This window comes from Podarcis tiliguerta, assembly GCF_965153285.1.
Source record: "Podarcis tiliguerta genome assembly, chromosome: 3".
Classification (NCBI taxonomy): domain Eukaryota; kingdom Metazoa; phylum Chordata; class Lepidosauria; order Squamata; family Lacertidae; genus Podarcis; species Podarcis tiliguerta.
In genome coordinates, this window is record NC_139536.1 from 87,857,320 (window position 1) to 87,879,680 (window position 22,361).

The window sequence follows — 22,361 nt, forward strand, 5'->3', positions numbered from 1 at the left end:
ACCATTCTGTGATCTAGGTCTGTAGATCTTCCTTCATCCTTCACCAATAAGTTCAGGTTGCCCAAAATGAGAGGATAGAATGAGATTGCAGAGTTGTCTGGCAGCATCACTTCTGATTGGTATTTTTTAATAGGAATAATTTAGAAATTCTGCATGTAGAAAACCAGGACATCAATGAAAATAGGTTAGTGCAGCTCTATTCCCCTGATGTTCTGGTTTCCTGCATGTAGGGGCTTTGTGCACAGCACCTGACTCCTCCAAAGAAGCTTGGGAACTGTGATTTACTTCCCACAGAGCTGCGATTCCCAGCACCCTTAACAAAGTGCAGTTTCCAGAATTCTTTGGGGAAAGCCACGTGCTTTAAATCTATGGTATGCAGTCTATGAGTACAGTGGTACCTGGGGTTACATACACTTCAGGTTACATATGCTTCAGGTTACAGACTCCTCTAACCCAGAAATAGTACCTCGGGTTAAGAACTTTGCTTCAGGAAGAGAACAGAAATCGTGCTCTGGTGGCGCGGCAGTAGCGGGAGGCCTCATTAGCTAAAATGGTGCTTCAGGTTAAGAACAGTTTCAGGTTAAGAACAGACCTCCGGAACGAATTAAGTACTTAACCCGAGGTACCACTGTATTTTCTGTGGGTTGCCTTCAGGAACGAAAAGTGCCTACTCACCTGCAGTCTGAAGAAGCACGGCTCAGAGTTCTACAGGATGACCTTGCATAACATTTTGCAAATCACCCAAGTCCCAACACTGTAATTGCTAGACCACGTGGGCCTCCAGTGTCAGCTGAAGGTTCCCGGATGCTTCTCCTCTGTGCAGCCAGTGTTGCAATTTCCTCATGAGACATGAGCAGTGGTCAGTACGTTTAGAAGACCCATTTGCATGACAATTATGTTCTGCCTTCCACCCTTCAGCATGTCATCATAACAAAGGATAGAATAGTGGAGGACCGGATTTTTTAAAAAGAGAAAAGTCACTGGAGCCTTTTATCTTGCTGGTCCGTGGTTGATGTTGTTTTTAACCATGCTGTTACGCAGTTCTTCCTACTCCCATGACTTAATTTTTAATGCAAGCTGGAAGGCTGATCATATGGCCTTCATTATTTCTTCCTCAGTGGGAAACTTCCAAAGCAAGCAGCTGTGTATTGCCTTAAGTTAAATCGACTGTAAAGTGTGATTGCTCAAACTTGGCGTGTGTGATAAGCTTCTCTCCCAGAACATACAATTGGGCAGTTGAGTTATAGGTACTGAACTAGCTTCCTTTTTTTAAAAAAAGTTTGCTTTATCTATGGCTAAAACAATTTTGTTAGATGGCTCCTACACTGTAACGTATATAATTCTCTTTGCTTTACTGGAATATATTGACTAGGAACCAAAAGCTATGCATCTGAGTGGGGCTGTGCATTTCTCAGCACCAAGCCTCTCTCTCTCTTATTACACTGTTGAACACTTCTGAAATCCTAGGGAATTTCAAAAGCAATTTGTAATGCGGCATGGGGACCTGCTATTCACTGAAAACAGTTTTCTTTTAAAAATTCTCTGGGTGTGACTAAAGTACATGTTTGGATACCAGCACCCAATAATTCACCTGTACTTGAAAAATAAATTTTATTCATTGTGGAAAGCTTTCTTCTTCTTGCTTCATTGTTTTGTAGTTAGGGATACTAAGAACCAGGGTTCATGAATGTTACTAAGGTTAGGATTTTGTGGAGGTCATATGGAGAATTGAATCCACCTAGAAGCTAGAGTGAAGTCAGAAGACTGATACATCTTGGTCATGCAGTCCATGTGGCTCTTGGACTTCAAGATTATGTCATTTTATACATAAGAGAAGAAACAGCGTTCAAAATTTGCCAGCCGCATTTTGCACCTGGCTATTGGCCACTTACGCCCAAGTGAAGACGCCAGGATGGCGCCTGATGTCTCAACCATCTGGAGCTGCATGCCTGGGGATCCTTGGATCTTGGCTGTTTTCACACACTAGCAACACATCCTGTAGAGTTCTATCCACTATATTTTATCTGCACAATTAGAGTGAATTTCCCAAAATGGCAACTTGGCATACTGTTTTGGCGACTGTAACCCTTACTGAAGGAGCTGTTTGGTGCCTGGCTTTGTATATGTGAGTTTCTGAGAAGAAATATTTAAGAAAGAGATGGCTCTCTGTTTGACTGTGTACAGTTATGGGGACGGTAAACAAAACTCTAAATGTAGTTGAAGGCTGTATGGAAAGAATCTTCCAAAAGCAAGAGCGGCAGGGAGAGACAGTATTCCTCCATGAGATGGAAAACAAAGGTCTGTCTTCTTGGCCCGGAAGTAATACATATTCAGCAGGCAGTATGTAGACGATGAAAACGTGAGTCCAAGACTATCTAGGTGGCCTCTGTGAATGATCTTTGGGAGCTTCCATGTGGGAGTTTATTGTGGACTCCATGCTGCTCAGGCCTGCAGCTTTTTCACAGCTTCTCCATGATGTTGTCCTCCTCAAAATGCCATCCCAGATCTCCCCACCCTAGTTTAATCTGACTTTACCACTTCCAGTTTAAAAAAATACATACATCAAGTTTTTCCTGCTGCAAAGGAAAATCCTGTGTGCCCATGGTGTGCGTGCTTCATGCCATGGCTGACCCCAAAGGTCAGATAACTTTCCTCACGAGAAAGTGGCCTTCTGAGGAGAAACCTTTCACTTCATGTTTTTGAACAGATTCAGTTTTCGGAGGCTGTGGACTTCAATGTGGCTGTGTTCAATTTCAGTTTTAAGCCAGGCTGTTTTGCAAAAGAGACAGTATTCAGAAATATTCCGTTTCTGAACCTATTGGGCATGCTTTGGTTCATCCATGGCTCTTATAGATGTGGCATTGATAGAGGGGGGGGGGGCATCATCTCTCAAGAACAGTGTTTCTCAAGCTTGGGTCCCCAGATGTTGTTGGACTACAACTCCCATCATCCCTGAGCTCTGGCCTTACTAGTTAGGGATGATGGGAGTTGTAGTTCAACAACCTCTTGGGACCCAAGCTTGAGAAAGGCTGATCAAGAATGTAACCAATCAGGACAAAGGAGGAACCTCTCTGTTTCAATTCAGCTATGTGGATATGAAAGGTGACAACTGAAGCACTGGTACCCTTCTGAGGGAGAAGTGGTGCTGCCCGAGGCAGTGGCTTCACCCTGTCTAGTGGCTGGGCCCAGCCGTGCTGAGGTTCCCTGATCAGGATACATATCAATCATTTGAGGAGCAGAGAGGGGGCAGCCATTTCTCCTCCCCTGAGGAAAAGAGGGTGGGCTATCTGTAACTTGAACCAAGGATTGCAAACTGCCTTGCAGCCTTGTCTTCAAACTCTGGTGTAAAGCTAACTACGAAGAGCATAAATCTTGGTGCAGGTGCAAACACGTACCGCGGTTCATGATGAAAAGAGACACAGCAGACAGTTTGCATGAGAGGGACCCCCATGGGGCGTTCTGGCCTTTTCGTCAGCCCACCTTTGCATGGAAAAACAGAAACGTCAAACAAGCGTTTCTGAGCACAATTCAAAGTGTTAGTGCTGACTTCTAAAGCCCTAAATGGCCTCGGTCCTGTATACTTGAAGGAGCGTCTCCAACCCCATCGTTCAGCCCGGACACTGAGAACCAGAGCCGAGGGCCTTCTGGCAGTTCCCTCATTGCGAGAAGTGAGGTTACAGGGAACCAGACAGAGGGCCTTCTCGGTAGTGGCGCCCGGCCTGTGGAACACCCTCCCATCAGATGTGAAGGAAATAAGCAGCTATCTTATCTTTAAAAGACATCTGAAGGCAGCCCTGTTTAGGGAAGTTTTTAATATTTAATGCTGTATTAACACTTGATTGGGAGCCGCCTAGAGTAGCTGGGAAAACTCAGCCAGATGGGCGGGGTATAAATAATAAATTATTATTATTATTATTAGAAGTAGTAGTACATGACAGGTTATTTGAGCTGCATTCCACTTACAATGCAATTATTTAATAACAATGTTCTGGATTTAAAATTGGCAGGTTTCGCTCTTCGCTTAGATCTCTAGGAGACTTTGGAGAATTCCTGAAGAGGTAAGATCACATCTGTCATCTGTCTGTCTGTCTGTCTGTGTATATCTATCTATCATCTAATCTATCATCATCTCTCTATTTTTGTTGGTTGCTTACTTCAGTACTGTAATGGTTCTAGGGGTTGCTTGTGCGTAAGTTGCCGCCACTCCTGGCTGGGTTACTTGGTTGAACCCTTTCTGTCTGGACAGCCTCAAGTTCTGTGGCTGCCTCAGTCGCTGGCAGAATCCGTCAGTGGGTGTTTCTTGAACCTCTTCCAGCATAGAAGCTGCTTGACGCCCAGTCTCCTCCTACTTTGCCTGCGCAGGAGTCTTCTGCGCAGGGTGGGTGTGGGCAGCGGAGTACCCGTACTCTCTCCGCTGGTCTCAGGCGAGGAGTCCTGGAGCCACCTCTCCGATTCCCCCATCTGCCCCCCTTCTCCACTGGTGTTACGCTGATTTCCTTCCCCAGCGGATGGGCTGCTTTTCTCCCTACTGGGACCCTCTCCGACATCCCTCCGGAGCCTTCTCTCCGCCTCCAGCTCCGATGGCAGTTCCCTGACAAGTACCTAGAAAGCTTTTGACCTCCACCACTTGGTTTAACTGGAATAGTTAGTCATCACTGTTTTGGAATCCCTGCTCTGGGAACTTTGAAAGTGCACAAAGACATGAAAACTTTGATTTCTTGCTCCCTTCCTCGCCCCAGTTCTTTATTTCTCATGCTTTGCTTCCAGCTACTTTCACAGATTCCGTTCTGACTCGCTTCGCAGGGAATGCTGATGGGCAAGCTCAAACTGGGGTAGCAGTCATAAAGAAATTCACCCTTCCTCTTTCTGGCAGGAGGGGGAAACTGCTTCATTTTTGAGAAGTGGGAGAAAAAAAATATCGTACAGTGAAGTCATCCTTAAAATTGGCAGCGTAGTCAGCGGCTTATGAAGGGCATCACTTGCCACATGCCTTGGGAAGATGCTGCCACAGCAGAGGCTGATGACTTTTGGTAACCTGAGGGGACGTAGAATCCTTTGATACTTGCAAAATAGCATACCATGTGCATGGTTAATCGTGCGCACAATTGGAACTGAGCTTCCATTGGACACCTTGCAAAACCGGAGTGGGGAAAGGGATCTGGCTGGTGGGCCCGATCCATATCTCCACCCCCTCCCATGGGCCAGTGCTGTCAATCATCTGATGTTCCAATGATGTCAGGTTTTTTTTTTCCACCTGTGCAGCACTTCGTGAGTGCTTGGGATTGACCGACTGTCTGCGCTGGGGAAGCCCTAGGGACAGCGCTTTTCCACCTTTATCACCTGATAGCTGGCAGTTCTGGAAGTTCTGCTCCAGGGGCAGCCGCTCAGCAGCATCTGAAAAGCCCCTTTCATCCAAGCCCTGCCCTTACCTGCCCCACACCTGACATCCTAGATGATGCCTGGTGTAAGGCAGATGGGCATGGCTTGGGGCAGATCTGGTGAACCTAATTGCACCTGTGGGCTGGAGATTCCTCATCCCTGTTGTAGGAAGATCAGTCTGAGTCTCTTAAATGGTGTTTTATATAAAGTAATTGTTTTATTGATGATTATTTGTTGATTATTTCATATGATTTGTGCTGCAATTGTGATGTTCTGTTAAGTATTTGTTATTTATTGCTTGTAAGCTGCTTTGGGATTCATTTGAATGAAAAGCAGCTAAGGGCTGGGCGATGATATCTGGCTTTCTACATCATGATATATCAGTAGCTAAATACCTCGATATACTGATATATCACGATGTCTGAAATGTATCCTGGCTGCTTCCTCCGCCGTAGAGGAGGAAGCAGCCGAGATACATTGCCCAGCCCTATAGTGAGCAAGCCCTGATACCTCTCTGGTTCACGTGTGAGCCTGAGGGGCATTGGGGTTTTCGTTGTACTCTTCAGCTGGGGGGGTGAGAAGCCTCCTGCCCCTCAGCTGAGTAAGCCCCCATACCGCTCTAGCTCATATGAGCTGGAGGGTTGGGGGGCTCCCTCAAAGGCGCAGGCAGATAGGCAGTCAGGTGGAGCCTGAAAGGTGCGCACCCAGAACCTTCTCAGACTCCATCTGCAGGCAATCTGACCTGGCGCAATGTATTGCCCACTCAAGTGGTCTGAAACAGTATCACGATCAGAATGCCATTTAAGCAATTTATCAACATATCTCCCAGCTCTGAAAGCAGCATAGCGATACCATCAGTCAAATCAAATCAAATTGTAAGTCTGAGGTTAGTGCGCTGTTAACGTTCTGCAAGGGAAAGCGGGGCCTTCTCTGTAGTGGCACCCAGAATGTGGAAAACTTTCCTGAAAGAGGTTTGGTTGGCGCCCTCTCTCTTCAGTTTTAGGAGAGGTGGCGAAGACTTTGTTTATTCCACTGTGCTGTTAGGTTAAAATCCTGTACTCGCTTAGCTGGAGGTGGGCTCATTGACTTCAGTGGCGCTTCTTTTTTGCCTACGCATGCATAGGATCGCACAGTGAATCCGTTTCGACCTCCCGCTTTGACCATGTATTTTGAAGCTGACATGGTTATTTTATGCCTCACCCAAACTGCTATCTTAAATGATATGCACTGCAGTCCTAGGCATGTAATTCCCACTGAGTTCAAGGATGCTTTGCTCAGTTAAGACCTGGAGCCTTCATTGATTCATTGAATTCCCCCCCTCACTTATTTTTGATGGTTTTTTGTGTGTGTTTTAAATATGGGAACTGCCTTGGGGGCTGAAAGAAGAGGCTGAAATGTCCCGAAACGAACTAAATAAATAATATAATCACAACATTCATCGTACCACCCTAACTGCAGCACTGAGTTTATTCTGCTCCCAAGGGAAGGCTGAGTAGTGTCTGAATCTGTTCGTCTGTGAGGCATCTGACATGCAGAGTATCTGAATTATAGGCTGAATGGTTTGGCCCGGCCTTCGGAAAAGTTGTGGAAATGGCTTTTTATGATTGCTTTTCACACCCACTTACACGCAGATGAGGAGCAGCCTTAAAAAATGCTGGTCACTCAGAGTTATGTGCACAATATATTTAACTCAGAAATAGTACCTCGGGTTAAGAACTTTGCTTCAGGATGAGAACAGAAATCGTGCTCCGGCGGCACAGTGGCAGCAGGAGGCCCCATTAGCTAAAGTGGTGCTTCAGGTTAAGAACAGATTCAGGTTAAGAACGGACCTCCGGAACGAATTAAGTACTTAACCCGAGGTACCACTGTACTTGGTTAGATAGAGATAATACTAAAACCTACATAATGTCGGGGAAGTAGGTACTAAGGGGCATAGTGACTGTGCGTCACTAAACATTGTTACCTGAGAGTAAGTTGTATTGATTCTGGTGCTCGTTACATTGTTAATGTAATTGGTTTTGTTTGTTTGCTTGTTTCAAGTGGCTAGGAATATAGGTGAGATATTGTGATATGAGATTTAGGTTTTGAGTTCTGTGCCTTGGCCTCTCTCTAAGCCAACGTTGTATTTGGGCTGGGCAATATCAACATCACAGTATATCACCAGCTAAACATCGTGATATTGGCTGGGGAGGGCGGGGTATAAATAAAATTATTATTATTATTATTATTATTATTATTAATGTCTGAAATAAGGATGGAGCTCTGTAGAGGCATTGGCTGGCTTCACGCTTTTCCCCACGTTGTGAGTTTTTTGCACAGCACACAGGTACATCGTGATTCACAATATATTGCCAGATCAAAAACTGCGAAGCCTTTATCACGATATGGACTTCAAACTGGTTTGGGACAATATATTGATATATCGCCCTGCCCTAGGTAAAGGTAAAGGGACCCCTGACAGTTAAGTCCAGTTGCAAATGACTCTGGGGTTGCGGCACTCCTCTCGCTTTACAGGTTGAGGGAGCTGGCATTTGTCCGTTTCCACAGACAGTTTTTCCAGGTCATGTGGCCAGCATGACTAAGCCGCTTCTGGCGAAGCCAGAGCAGCGCATGGAAATGCTGTTTACCTTCCTGCCAGAGCGGTACCTATTTATCAGCTTGGACTGTGTGCTTTTGAACTGCTAGGTTGGCAGGAGCTGGGACCGAACAATGGGAGCTCACCCTGTCGCGGGGCCTTCAACCGCCGACCTTCCGATCGGCAAGTCCAAGCGGCATAGTGGTTTAAATCACAGCACCACCCACGTCCCATTGCCCTGCCCTATTTGGTGTTAAATGTGAGAATGTTCTTCTGTGCCTTTCTCACTCTTTATCCATATATGTTATACTTCCATACATTCAATGAACATTGACATTGCAGTCCCTTTTCATTGACTGTTAGCAGTTAGGATTTTAAGAACAAAGAAGAAAGTCTAAACCGTGACGCTAAAGGAGAAGTTGCTTGAGCAGGGTTTGTGTACATGTAAACCCCAAGTATCGCGTAAGATGATTACTGACTCCCTGATTCCATTGTTGCAGATTACCGAACCAGATTCAAGACAAACACATTTCCAGGTAAGAAATTACTCGGTGTATCAAATGCATACCGATTAATATTTTTAGGTCTGTTTTGTAAATCTAGCATTGTGTGTTTCATTTATATATAAATACACTTGTCCATGAGCTAAAGTTCTGTAGGGACCTAATCACACGAGGAGCGCTACATAATTATGACTTCAACCAAAGGGAATGCCAGAAGCCATGGTACCCTTTCAGTTTGTTGGAAACTTGGGTGCTCCTCAGAACCACCAAAAAGTCATTTTTAAGTTAGGAGGAGAATGTACATTTACAGAATGCATAGCCTATTCAGTGTTCTTAGAGGGCCATTTTGAGCAGGTTATCTTGGCCCGGGGAATGTTGTAGCTGGTGCAGCAGCAAAAAAAAACTAGTAGAAAGACACTTTCAGCCCCTGAGGCCTCTTGGCCTTCTAGAGATGGAAGTTGCATCCAGGAATATCCTCTGACTATGAAACTGGTGTGAAGACCCATCCAGAACAGGCGACGGATGTATATCCTAGACCTAGCAACACAGGACTTTTATCTTGCCAGAATTAAGTCTCAGTTTATTGGCTCTCATTCATCTGGACCCTGGTCCAGAACTTATAGGGCCACACCCGATTCAGATTTAATGGAGAAATAGACATAATTGTAAGACTAGTAACTGGACATTTGTCTGTAATGAGATAACAGTATTATCATGCTGTGCCATCCATAAAAAATAGGTAGTCCCATTTATCCTTATTTTCAAAAGTTATCCCTTTATTTTCAGAGCATCAGTCTTCTCGGATATTAGGGGTGCCTCTCATTTCCATATTGTATAGTGGCTGCCTTTATCTCGGACAGCACAGCTTCAAATGGACCCTTATTTGTTGACATTTTGATTTGGCAATGCTCATTGTTTGAGTACCACTGCAGTGATGCACATTGGAGACCCTCAGGCAAAGGGCTCTGTCTGCAGGGAAGCATTTTGCTTGTAGACTGGTGGAGAACTAGCCTATATGGTACATTAAAAGAAGCAGATGAGCCAGAGACCCGTCTGCTTTTCCTGTGTAGCAGGAACAAATCTGGATGCTTACTATTGCAGGACATGTTGCCAGAAATGGACTTGGAGCCACACCCAGGCAAAGTTAAAAAACAGGATGCTGTTCCGTAGTGTGTGAGCAGCATCTGGAAATAGCATAGACCTGATGCTTCTTTCAGGGGGATGGAGAACAGTTTTGCTTATAAGTGGATTGCCGTCATCATCACAGTTGTTAAGAACCTGAACTGTCACAGTACAATAAAATAACTCTGTATTCTAAAGCTCTTGGTCCTCTCTCAGAAAGCTATAGCCGCCAGACCCCTATTAAATGGTTTTCCACCCACCCAAGAACCCCAGCACTGGGATTTCCAAAGCATGTGTGACACAACTAACAAAAGTTTTGGGTGGAGGGAGCAGAAGAGCGAAAATGATGTTACTCTTTTCTCAAGAAATGTAATGCCAGACAACAGTGATAGCAAATTATCTTCTTGAACTAATAGGCAGCAGTGAAAAAATTAAGAAAGCCAGAGAGAACTTTGTAAATAAAGTTTTCCATAATTCAAAAATCTAATAAAGCCCAAAAACATGGAAGCAAAAAGTACTTCAGAGGGTTTTAGACAGAACTACAGATTAATGCTGGCAATAAAGATCAGCGCTCGGATCTTAATTTCTTCTAAGCTGCCAGTTTCTTCTGTAGATCAAAAATGATCTCAGGATTTTATGATTTGAGGTGCCCAAGCTTTTATAGTCAGCTCCAACTGTTCATGACATTAGCACTGTGGGTTTTTTTGTTTTTTGTTTGCCACTTCGTGTGAAATGCAACAGATAAGAAGGGCTATTCATCTACTGCAGCCTTAAAAGCTTGAATGTGTGCCCTGAAAACAAATGCCACACAGATTTAATAAGCTTGTGACTTGTGTGGAGGAACCAGGCATGAGGCAAACATTCTCCCCTTTGGTCGCCAGCTATTTGCTGCTTACTGATTCTTGGGTCGTGTCACCTGATGGTAATGGGGGCAGGGTCTTGTGATGCAATCCTGAGCAAAGCATCAAAAGGGCTCCCCCATTATTGGCAAGGGCAGTCATTGGCAGCATCCCTGCATTCATAATGTAAACATGGGAGCTGTTCACTTAATACCTTGATATCTCCTTGATTCACAGCGACAGATTATTGATTCACTTTGCTGTGTCGTAAAAAGAACCCCACCACTAACATTTTATCAGTTTTTAAAATATTGAATAAAACATGAGAACTAGAAATGCATGTGGACTTCCCATTATTTTATCCATCAGCTATCATCTGTTTATCTATATCTATCTATCTATCTATCTATCTATCTATCTATCTATCTATCTATCATCTATCTATCTATCTAATCTATCTATCTATCATCTATCATCTCTATCTATCTCTCTATATCTATCTATCATCTATCTATATCTATTTATCTATCTATCATCTATCATCTCTATCTCTCTATATCTATCTATCATCTATCTATATCTATCTATCATCTATCTATCTATCTATCTATCTATCTATCTATCTATCTATCATCATCATCATCTATCTATCTATCATCATCTATCATCTATCATCTATCTATCTATCTATCTATCTATCTATCTATCTATCATCTATCTATCTATCTATATATCATCTATCTATCTATCTATATATATCTATCTATATCTATCTATCTATCTATCTATCATCTGTCTTCACAGCTATTATTCAACCTTCCAATTACACTCATAAGGCCTGGGTTTAAAACATAGTTGCTTCCTCTTTGTCAAAAAGCTCTGGAATTTCCTTTGTGTTGCTTTGCATTATGGACACTACATTTTCCTCCTTGCCATAACTGAATTAATTCCAAAAGTCTGTGGCTGAGTCCTGCTGATCCTTGTACAAAACACAGCCTGCTATAGATCTCTACCTACAGTGAGAAGTATTGGCTATCCTGCCTACCTACATTTTTGAGAATGCAAGTTTCTGCAATGCGCTTTTTGCCCCGCTTCCGTTTTGCTCTTCGGAAGGCAAATATTGCCACTCAGTGGATGACTCCTCAAACTGCAGTATCTTCAAAAGATAAATGGAAGGCTTGTTGCTGATCGGCATGTTTGGGCTTGGCTGCCAAAGTTCTTAAATTAAATGGAGACTTTGCCCAACATGTCCACATTGAATTTCTAAGTGGTTATAAAGAAACTCATAGAATCATAGAGTTGGAAAGGACCCCCAAGGGCCATCTAGTAAAAGGTAGGTCAAGGACCCCTGGAAAGTTAAGTCCAATCAAAACCAACTATGGGGTTGCAGCCCTCATCTCGCTTTCAGGTCGAGGGAACTGGCGCTTTCCAGGTCATGTGGCCAGCATGACTAAGCCGCTTCTGGCGTAATGGGACACCGTGACAGAAACCAGAGCACATGAAAATGCTGTTTACCTTCCTACTGCAGCGGTACCTATTTATCTACTTGCACTGTTGTGCTTTCAAACTGCTAGGTTGTCAGGAGCTGGGACAGAACAATGGGAGCTCACCCCGCTATGGGGTTTTGAACCACCGACCTTCTGATGGGCAAGCCCAAGAGGCTCAGTGGTTTAAACCACAGCGCCACCTGTGTCCTTCATCTAGTCCATATTCCCTGCCATGCAGGAATCTCAACTAAATCTCATGCATGTCTTGACAACATGTCCAACATTAGAACAATACAGTGGTACCTTGGTTTTCAACCATAATCCTTTTTGGAGGTCCTATTGTAAACCAAAACAGGTTGTAACTCAAGGCGTGCTTTCGCCAATGGGGCCTCCAAAAAATAAAAAAAAAATGGGTTGTACTCCAAAAAAAGGGACACACACTTCCGGGTTTGACGTGGTTGTAATCCAAAACGGTTGCAAACCAAGGTACCACTGTAGTATAAAAAGCTATAAATGTGTAACAGGGAAGGAATAAGGATTCCTTATCAAATATAGAAAAATCAAGATTAAGGAGCCTTTTTACTAACATTTTATTAGATCATTAGATTAAGAAATGTTACAAAGAAGAATCATGTAAACATGATTCAGCCGTAGCAATATAACAAAAAAAACAACCCCAACCCTACACGCTTCCACCCAACAGCCCCAAGAATAAACCTAGAGGGGAAAAATACTCCTGTAATAGAAGGAATGGGGACTAATGGGAGGGAAGCAATGACAACGAAAACCACTTGTAAAATCACTTTCCTGTGAGTACCTAAGATGCACTGCTCCCATCTCTAGACATCTGAGAGCGTAGACTATGCACAAAACCAAATTTCAGGAGGCAAATCTGAGCTTTTAATTGCCTTTGCTGTAGGGGCCTCCTAATGCCAATATGTGGATGTTTGCAGGGGAGCCTGCCAGTGTGGGAAGATAGCAAGTGCACAGCAAGAGCCCAAGACGTAACTTCATATGCAGCGTTCAAAACTCCCATTGTTCTAGGCGCACTTTGTGACATGAAATTTCATTAGCGCGAGCCGTTTCTGAGCTCTGGGCGCAATACTGCGCCTAAGATTTCAGATTAAAACTGCAGAGCAGAACGAAAGGGGGACCTTTTTCTACCTCTCCCCCCCCCCCCCACTTCCAGCTGCTTTCCAAAGACTGGAAAAGAGACCCTCTTAAGAATATTAGGAGGGTGGGCAGGGGAAGGACTAGAACTTGTAGAAAATGAACATAATATTTTAGCTGCAGTTCATTCATTTTCAGCTTTGTGTTCTTGTCATTAAAAAGCGCATCTAGACATTCCGTTGTTGCACCCACAACTAAGGTTTAAGCTGCCATTTAGCCCCTAGCTTTCATATCTTAGTTTCTAACCCTGTTCATATGAGATGCAGGTGAATGCATGAATATATAGGCTAGCATTTGTTTCTGTAGTTTTGCTCTTTACGCACCCTTAGGGAGCTGGGCATTATTATTACAGCTATTAATACAAGAAAATTTCAACAAGTAGTTTAGTAAATTCTGCCCCCTCTCTTGAACCCACATTCTGCCATTCAGGCCCCATTATTTGCAAGATCATAGCTGCCTGAGATGACCTGGCAGCATCCTTTTTGCAACCTGGCTGATGTCTCTTTGCCTTGCCAGTACAACTGGTGGCAGTCCGCTTCCGAAATCCTTCAGCGGTGGGTGGTAAACAAAACAGAGGACTTGTTTTTGGGCTGCTACCTATCAGCGCTGCACAGAATAGGTGGGTGTGAATAGACAACAGGGAACAACTTTCCTCAACAACAGGTGGAGCACGAGACTTAATCTCAGGGTTGTGGGTTTGAGCCCCATGTTGGGTGAGAGATTCCTGCTTCACAGTGGGACAGACTAGGTAGCCTGTGTGGTCCTTTCCAACTCTACAAATCTGTGATTCCATGATTCCTTTCGTTCTGTAGGCTAGTTTTCTAAAATGGATGTGCCAATTAGCCCACAGCCTCTCACTTCTTTTTTTTTAGCTTGATGTTTTGCCTGATGGATATTACCATATCTTCCCATGTACAGTGGTACCTCGGGTTACATACGCTTCAGGTTACAGACTCCACTAACCCAGAAATAGTACCTCGGGTTAAGAACTTTGCTTCAGGATGAGAACAGAAATCGCACAGCAGCGGCGCAGCAGCCGCAGGAGGCCCCATTAGCTAAAGTGGTGCTTCAGGTTAAGAACAGTTTCAGGTTAAGAATGAACCTCCAGAACGAATTAAGTTCTTAACCCGAGGTACCACTGTATAAGACACCCTCATGTACGACACGACCCCTATTTTTTTTAACCCCAAATAAATCAATATTTTAAACATCAAACAGAACAACTTTGAGCCCCTGTGCATTCACCATCTGTGTATGAGATGACTCCCAATTTTAGACTACCACATGGAAAAATACAGTACATGAGACTTGTTCGAATTTTGTATTTTCTTTTTTTCATCTTCAGATAATCTTTATTAGTTTTTCAACCAGATATTCCACATACACATATTGTATTACATTTTATATTGATACTTGCTCTTCAGAGCTGACTTCCCTCCTTCCTTCTTCTGTTTTTTTTCTATCACATATAATTTTATCGCATTATTTTCTTCCATTTTATATATTGTTATTCATTTTCCATATTTGCCCATAGTACAATTTTTGTATTTTCATTAGTGATCTGGTTCAAATTCCCACCTTAGTCGATTTGAATTTTTCTATGCAATTGCCAGTGCTATACATCGCTGATGTGGAAGTTGCTCAGAAATCATTTCCATTTTTGATTTCTAAGCATGACATGTAAAAATAGTTTCTTGCTGAAGTGCAGAATGCTTAATGAAAAGCACTGTGTGCGCTTGCATGCATGCACATTTTTGTAAGTGTGTGCGAGAGAGACATTTCGCTTTTAGTTGTAGTGTCAAACAGCAGAGGGCACTGCGGGATTAATAAAACCCATTCTGAGCTTCTGTTTCTCTCCCCCACCCCTTGCTTCATGTGAAGCCATGTTGAATGAGCAAATGTCTCTAGACTGGTCTGCGAGTTTTAAATGTCTCCTTTACAGGAAATCCACTGTGTAGCACTGCAGGGTTGTCCAAACAACTGCACAATGTCCACTTCTGTGCATATGTTTAACTTTGCTCACATCACTGAACAATGTCTGTTTTCTTTGCATAATAGATCACTTTAGTCACGTGCACCTAGTATTATGAAAGGAGCAAATGATATTTGCCATAAAGGGTGTCTCTGTGTGTGATTAATCATCCTGTGGATTTGTCATGGCTTAAAACGAGCAGCTTTTGGACAAACTGGATCTTGAATGTATAAGTGGGACTTTGTATAAACTTAATTGTCTTAACAAGATGTTACTGTATGGGTTTTAGCTCTGGGTCGAGATTAGTTTCTACTTGCTTGCTGTTAAATGCACCACTTTTTGTAAATTTTAAATAGCCCACTATTTACATTTTACAGTTTTTTCAAAACTTGGAATGTGTGCTTGCTTGTATTTGAGAGCATTTTTTATTTTTTATCAGCCGCTGGCCTTTTTTTATTGCAGACTAGCCATTACGTTTGCTTTTCTGGGCAAGAGGCCCTTGTTCTACAGCACAATAAGAGTTTTTGCCCTGTAAATTGATTGAGCAGAACTGGCTGATCTTAAGCCTTTCTGTAGTTAAGCCCAATTGATGTCTTGCCCAAGTATTTCTACTGTTTCAGCCGGGACATAACGCAGAGGTGATACTTTTTGCTCATTAATATGTGCCCAGCTGTTATGTGATCTGTTCACCATAAAAAAAAAGTATGTGTGGTTTGGAGGGCCCGTGGAGAGGACATTTAAACAGAGCGAACGGAAATGTCAGGGGTATTCAGGAGTTCCTAGGAGCCCACGGAAGATGGAGGAATTCCCCTTGATCTCAAATGCACACATGGAGCTTCCTTGGTTATTTTGTTTTGGAAGCGCTGTACACAGAACATGGCTGTTCCAGTCCTCACAACAAATGGAACAATCTATATGCATGTGGAAGCTGGGAAGGGAAGTCTTGGAAGATCTGTCCTTTATAAGATCTGTGGGCCAAAGTAGACAAGACATGAAATACCTAATCAGGAGACCTCTGCATTTTCTCTTACAAATGAACAAGATGCAGGTGGGGAAACCCACAAGCAGGGCTCAAGCACAGGAGTGCTGCCCCCTGCCCCCCCCTAGAATTGTAGAGTTGGAAGGCACCCAGAGGACCATCTCTAGTCCATTGCAGGGATATGCAGCTGTCCCATACGGGGATTGAACCTGCAACCTTGGCGTTATCGGCACCCTGGTCTAACCAACTGAGCTATATAAGTGGGGCTAAAGAGATGGAATCCAAGGTATATGCCCTTGAATACCAATTGACAGTGGAGGAAGGCTGTTGCTTTTGTGCCCTGGCAATAGGTTTCCCAGAGGCCTTAAACTGGACTGGGCATAGTTGCAAACAGAATGCTGGACCAGACAGACCTTTTGGTGTTTTGTTCTGATGGGTGCAGTTCATCAGCTCTAATATGAATTGTGGTTCAGGCTAACCAGGATTTTCCTTAATCTGAAACCATGTCTGAAGGACAATGTCCCTTATGAAAACCTGGCTAATAATAATAATAATAATAATAATAATAATAATAATTTATTAATACACCACCCTCCCCAGCCAAGACCAGGCTCAGGGCAGCTAACACCAGGTATAAAACAATTGATTGAAATACAACTTAAAAACAAGATTAAAATACAATATTAGAATGCAGCCTCCTTTCAGTAGGAACTCAAATCAAAAACTTTTTTTGGGGGGGGATGAAAACGTTAAGTCTTCACCAAGGCCAACTATCCAGACTGGTCCTACATGGACCAGAAACAGCCAGGGAAGTCCCCAAATAGCAGTTCCATCACAGAAGTAGAAAGGAAAAAGGAAAGAGGGAGAGGGGATCAAGTTGATTCCAAGCCAAAGGCCAGGTGGAATAACTCTGTTAAGCATGATGGTGGCTAAACACCAAGGAAGGGAGAACTTGTTCCCAGCGGGCAAGGGTTGCAGTAAGAGAACCCACGTTCACAAGGCAGGCTCCCAGTTTGCAAACTCGCCACGTACAGGCAGAACTGCAAAAGGTCACACAGTGGAGCACTGAAAGATATATGCAGAATATATATGCATGTACAGTTGTACCTTGGTTTTTGAACAGCTTAGTTCTCGAATGTTTTGGCTCCCGAACACCACAAGCCCTGAAGTGACTGTTCTGGTTTGCGAACTATTTTTGGAAGCCAAATGTCCAACCGGGCTTCCAATTGGCCGCAAGAACTTCCTGCAGCCAATCAGAAGCCGCGCTTTGGTTTCCGAAAGTTTTGAAGTTGGACGGACTTCCGGAACGGATTCTGCTTGACTTCCAAGGTACGGCTATATATCGTGATGGGAAAAATATGGAAGACGGGTTCTATCAAAACCCGGCTGAACAATCAGCCCAACTGCTCTCCGAAATCTCTTTGATAAGAAAGGGAGCTCTGAATCCCTGAGTCATAAAGCTATCTTGGTGCGTTAAATGCCGAAGAAAATAAATTGGGCACGACACACAGATTTAGTGGATGGGGGCGAGGAATGTATGTTCCCAGTGGAAGCACAAGGATCTGTCTCATACATTTCGCAGAAACACTGTTCCCTACGGCTCCACCTTCTGGGGAGACTGCCTTGGCCTGTTAGGAGCTTTGCGAGAAAACATCAAACCTGGCATAAACATTGGCACATTTCTTCTTCTTTCTTCAAAATGTAAAAATAATTGATTTTTGTGAGGGGGGAGGCAGAGGTTACTGAGAAATGTAGGGAACTGGAAGTGTGAGGCACCCCCATTTCGTGTTCCTGTATTCCTTAAGTACTCAAGAGCAACTTGAGGCCCTTTTGCACATTAGGTAAAGGTAAAAGGACCCCTGACCATTAGGTCCAGTCGTGGCCAACTCTGGGGTTGCGGTGCTCATCTCGCTTTATTGGCCGAGAGAGCCGGCGTACAGCTTCCGGGTCATGTGACCAGTATGACTAAGCCGCTTCTGGCGAACCAGAGCAGCACACGGAAACGCCGTTGACCTTCCCGCTGGAGCGGTACCTATTTATCTACTTGTACTTTGACGTGCTTTCGAACTGCTAGGTTGGCAGGAGCAGGGACCAAGCAACGGGAGCTCACCCTGTCGCGGGGATTCAAACTGCCGACCTTCTGATCGGCAAGCCCTAGGCTCTGTGGTTTAACCCACAGCGCCACCCGCGTCCCCCTTTTGCACATTACACGGCAGTAAATCCAGGGTTTGCTATCAAGCGCACACTTGAAAGTTTTGTTTGAAACATGCGCCATTCAGCTCTGATGCATTTGTCTTGGTCGGTGTAGAGAACAGGAACCCCTGCAGGTATATGAATCTATGAAAGGGTTCCCCAAACTTGGGTCTCCGGTTGTTTTTGAACTGCAGTTCCCATCATCCCTGACCACTGGTCCTGCTCACTTGGGATGATGGGAGTTGTAGTTCAAAAACAGCTGGAGACCCAAGTTTGGGGAACCCTGATTTATGGAATCAGCTTGCTTGCCTTTTCTAATTTTACGCCTTGAGAGTAACTAGGGTGGTTTGGAACTAAAATACATTTTGAGATGGTAATCTGATTTCATTTTTATGATGAGGTAAGTTTTTTTTTAACTGAAGTTGGAAGCATGTAATCCCTCATTACATTATAATATGAGAGTAAATGTCCTTCAGAATTATTTGGCATGAATTTTGTGTTCTGTGTACTCACCCTTATGCATGACAAGGTTGGTGATAGTGGAAAACTATTTATGATATTGAAAGTATATATATATATATATATATATATATATATATATATATATATATACACACACTGAATGAGGTGCAGTTGTGTTTTTAAGGTTTAATTTTCTATCCTGATTTATTTTATCCTGGTTGCAACATATTGCAAACTTCGATTTGAGAAGCAGATGTGATCCTGTTGCCTTCCAACCCTTTACTTTCATATAAACTGGTTATGCTTTCCTAAAGTGATGGTGGTCTTGCATGTTTTAATACATTGTATGCAAAATGTCACTAACTGAAAGGGTTTGACATACCTGCTGTTAGAGAGGGAATATGCGGTACATCCAGCAAGGTTTTCAGGTGCTGGTTTTAAGCCGTGCTGGGCTAAAAACACATTGAAAGTGGTAAATTGGTTTTTAAGAAGACTCAGTAAGGCGCTGGACCAACCGCTAAATTCACCCACAGGTTTGTTCAAGCCCTGTATCATTCACAGCCCTTTCAGCAATGAGCAGAACTGCTACAAATGCAGGAAAATTGTGCTTCTATATGTAAACATAATACCTTGTTTTACTGCACTGTGCAGATATTGCTTCTTACAAGGAGGCGGGTGCAGCTGCTTCCATGGGAAGGAAGCCCCCCCATCCCCACCACTGCCCCCTCTTCCGGCCATGGGAGTGGCATAGCTGTCAACGTTTCCCATTTTTTAAGGGAAATTCCCTTATTCCGAATAGGATTCCTCACAAGAAAAGGGAAAAGTTGACAGCTATGGGGAGTGGAGCTGGCTAGGGATGGAGATGGGCATAGCCAAGTGGGGGCAGGGGGGCAGCTGCCCCCCCCAAATCAAGAAAAATCAAGAAAAATCAAAGGTTTGCCCCACTAACAAAAGCCTGACCCCCACCCAACAAAAATCCTGGCTACACCCATGCTCCCACCAGTCCCCCCCCCTCCTTCCCCTGCACAGCCACTACAGTATAGTGTAAATTTAACTTTTATGCACACTGGGAAACCAACAAAATTTGTGTGACTCGCTTTATTCCGGTGATTTGGAACCAAACCCCTCAACATCTCTGAGGTATGTCTGTATTATAATGGTATTTGTTTATAATCTGCTCCATTGAATTCTTCTTGGCCATTATTTCATTACTGAAATCTGATTATTTAGGAGGCCATATAACAAATTCTTACATGTAAATTAATTCTCAGTTAAATCAGCTGGACAGATGAGAATCATCATCTTATCATTTTATTATTTATATGTCACCCATCTGGATAAAAGAAATACTAGATCGACTGCCATTTATGTAAGCTATTTATGACATAAGTGTTTTACTGCACTTTGCCTGAAAGGGGCAAAAAAACGCCCAACAAGCCAGCCAACTCTCTTTGGTTGTAAATAAGCCATTGATTATTTGCACTCCCGAGTAATCAAAAGTGAATAAGGTAAACTGTTTTGTGTAGCTGAATAGAAAAGTGGTTAAGAAAGAAACAAAACTCTGCTTGGATATATTTTGTATGGACAAATTGGAACAGTTTTACACTTTTCTTGGATGAAATGCAACACTGAAACAAAAAAACAAAAAAAGGAAGAAAATATGTAATAATGTTGTACGTACATTTTTCATTCACGCCTCTGGTCAGTCACACTTTCCAGGTTTTCGCACTGCACTAAAAACCTGCAAAAGCTTTCTGACCAGAGACAATGCAAGTCTGCCTCTATTGCCCCACTTCAAACTCACGGAAATACTATCTGTCCTCAATCTCAGCATCGAAGGTTGATTTTGGCATCTCTTTTTGTATATTTGGGTTCTCTCTGTTTGGCCGCTGGTTGCTGTGTGAACTGCTCCCAATGAGTCTTCCCCTTTAGCGCTTACTTTCAATGTAGCATTAGAAAACAGACTGTGTTTTCCTTGTTTCGATTTGAAATAAGAATAGCAGAGCATGTCAAACCCTTACTATTTCAACATTCTAATTTTGCATATATAACTCTTTATGATTTTGTTGCATTCACTAGGTTTGCTGGGATGGGTAATCTTCTTAAAGTCCTTACCAGGGAAATTGAAAACTACCCACATTTTTTCCTGGATTTTGAAAGTAAGTTCAAGATTGGAACATCCTTTCCCCCTGACTTAGGAACTGGTTGAGAAGGAATGTTTAAGCCTGATTTGCTTTGACAGATAAACATGTTCAAGCAGTGCAAATGATCTGATTCGATGCTTTCAGGTTTTGTTCTCTGAGCCACTTTCCTGTTCCTTTTTTTCTCTATTTTTCAGGAACCAAATGGGAAATCTTTTAAAAGTTCTCACTTGCACAGACTTTGATCAAGGGCCAAATTTTTTCCTTGACTTTGAAAGTGAGCAAAACTCCTTGCCTGGCTTGCATTCTTTTCTCCTTCTTATATATAAAATCCTAATCAATTGCATGTATTAATCTACCATACAACTAGTACAGTGTATGGCACTTATACTTTTCCTGATTCATTCTGAAAATCAGATGCTCGGTTCAACCAAAACACCAACAATATATTTTTTTGCAAATGTTAGCATTGCTCGGCTAAAAGAACTGCCATGCATTCTGTCAAACAGCCTCTGTCAAACAACCTTCATTTTAGAAGGTATTCTTATTTTTATTGACAAAGAACAGGGCCCGTTGAGAGAGGTTTTAGTGAATCTTAGCATGGCACTGTTCAGACGTAAATTTCTTCCTTGAGTTATACTTATGGAGAGTGCAGGAGTTGCATGCTTTGTACAAGTTGGTCATTATAAGTGGCTTGTGCTGTATTCAAAGAAACTTGCAAGCAATTCCCCCACCCCCACCCCCTTGCCCTTTACACTTTATTAAAATGTGTAGGAGCATAGCACTGTGAAACTCTTAAAATCCCGCTGGGCAGAAAAGTGTCTCAGTATTGCATATGGGAGTAAACACCTCTTTTTCCCTATACAGTGGTACCTTGGCTCTCAAACTTAATCCATTCCAGAAGTCCGTTCCAAAACCAAAGCGTTCCAAAACCAAGGTGTGCGTTCCCATAGAAAGTAATGCAAAATGGATTAATCCATTCCAGACTTTTAAAAAGAACCCCTAAAACAGCAATTGAACATGAATTTTACTATTTAACAAGACCATTGATCCATGAAATGAAAGCAATAAACAATGTACTGCAGTCACACAATCAATCAACCAGTAGCTGAACTGGGTTCCGCACAGTCACACACACAAAAAAGAGCCGCGAAAATGAAAAGCAAAATAAATAGCAAAAACAGACAGACCTCAGTGTAACACTCAGTACGGAAGTGTGGCACTGAAATAGGAAGCATAACACTCAAAACAGAGCACGTTCGGCTTCCGAAAAAACGTTCGCAAACCAGAACACTTCTGGGTTTGCAGTGTTTGGATTCCAAATTGTTTGAGTACCAAGGCATCTGAGAACCAAGGTACCACTGTTTGTTTCCAAAGAGCACGAGCAAATTTAAAGTTTTCTGATACGTACCCATTGACCCTTCAACACTTTCTGAAGGACTTAAAACATTTTGAATATATCTGTACTCTAAAGGAAAGCACTAATTCATAGTGAATACGACACTTTTCTTGCCTTTGTTCCGTGTGGAATTGCCTTTG

The 22,361-nt window shown here is 43.0% G+C and overlaps 1 protein-coding gene across 1 annotated transcript in view; it reads left to right on the forward strand.

Moving 5' to 3' along the window:
- CYRIA (CYFIP related Rac1 interactor A) overlaps positions 1–22,361 on the forward strand; it is a 65,796-nt gene that overhangs the window by 25,125 nt on the left and 18,310 nt on the right. Inside the window, 5 exon segments of the mRNA XM_083431807.1 lie at positions 4,008–4,058; positions 8,455–8,490; positions 20,761–20,840; positions 21,020–21,031; positions 21,034–21,099. Coding sequence (XP_083287933.1) covers positions 20,771–20,840; positions 21,020–21,031; positions 21,034–21,099 — 148 coding nt within the window. The 5' untranslated portion in view covers positions 4,008–4,058; positions 8,455–8,490; positions 20,761–20,770.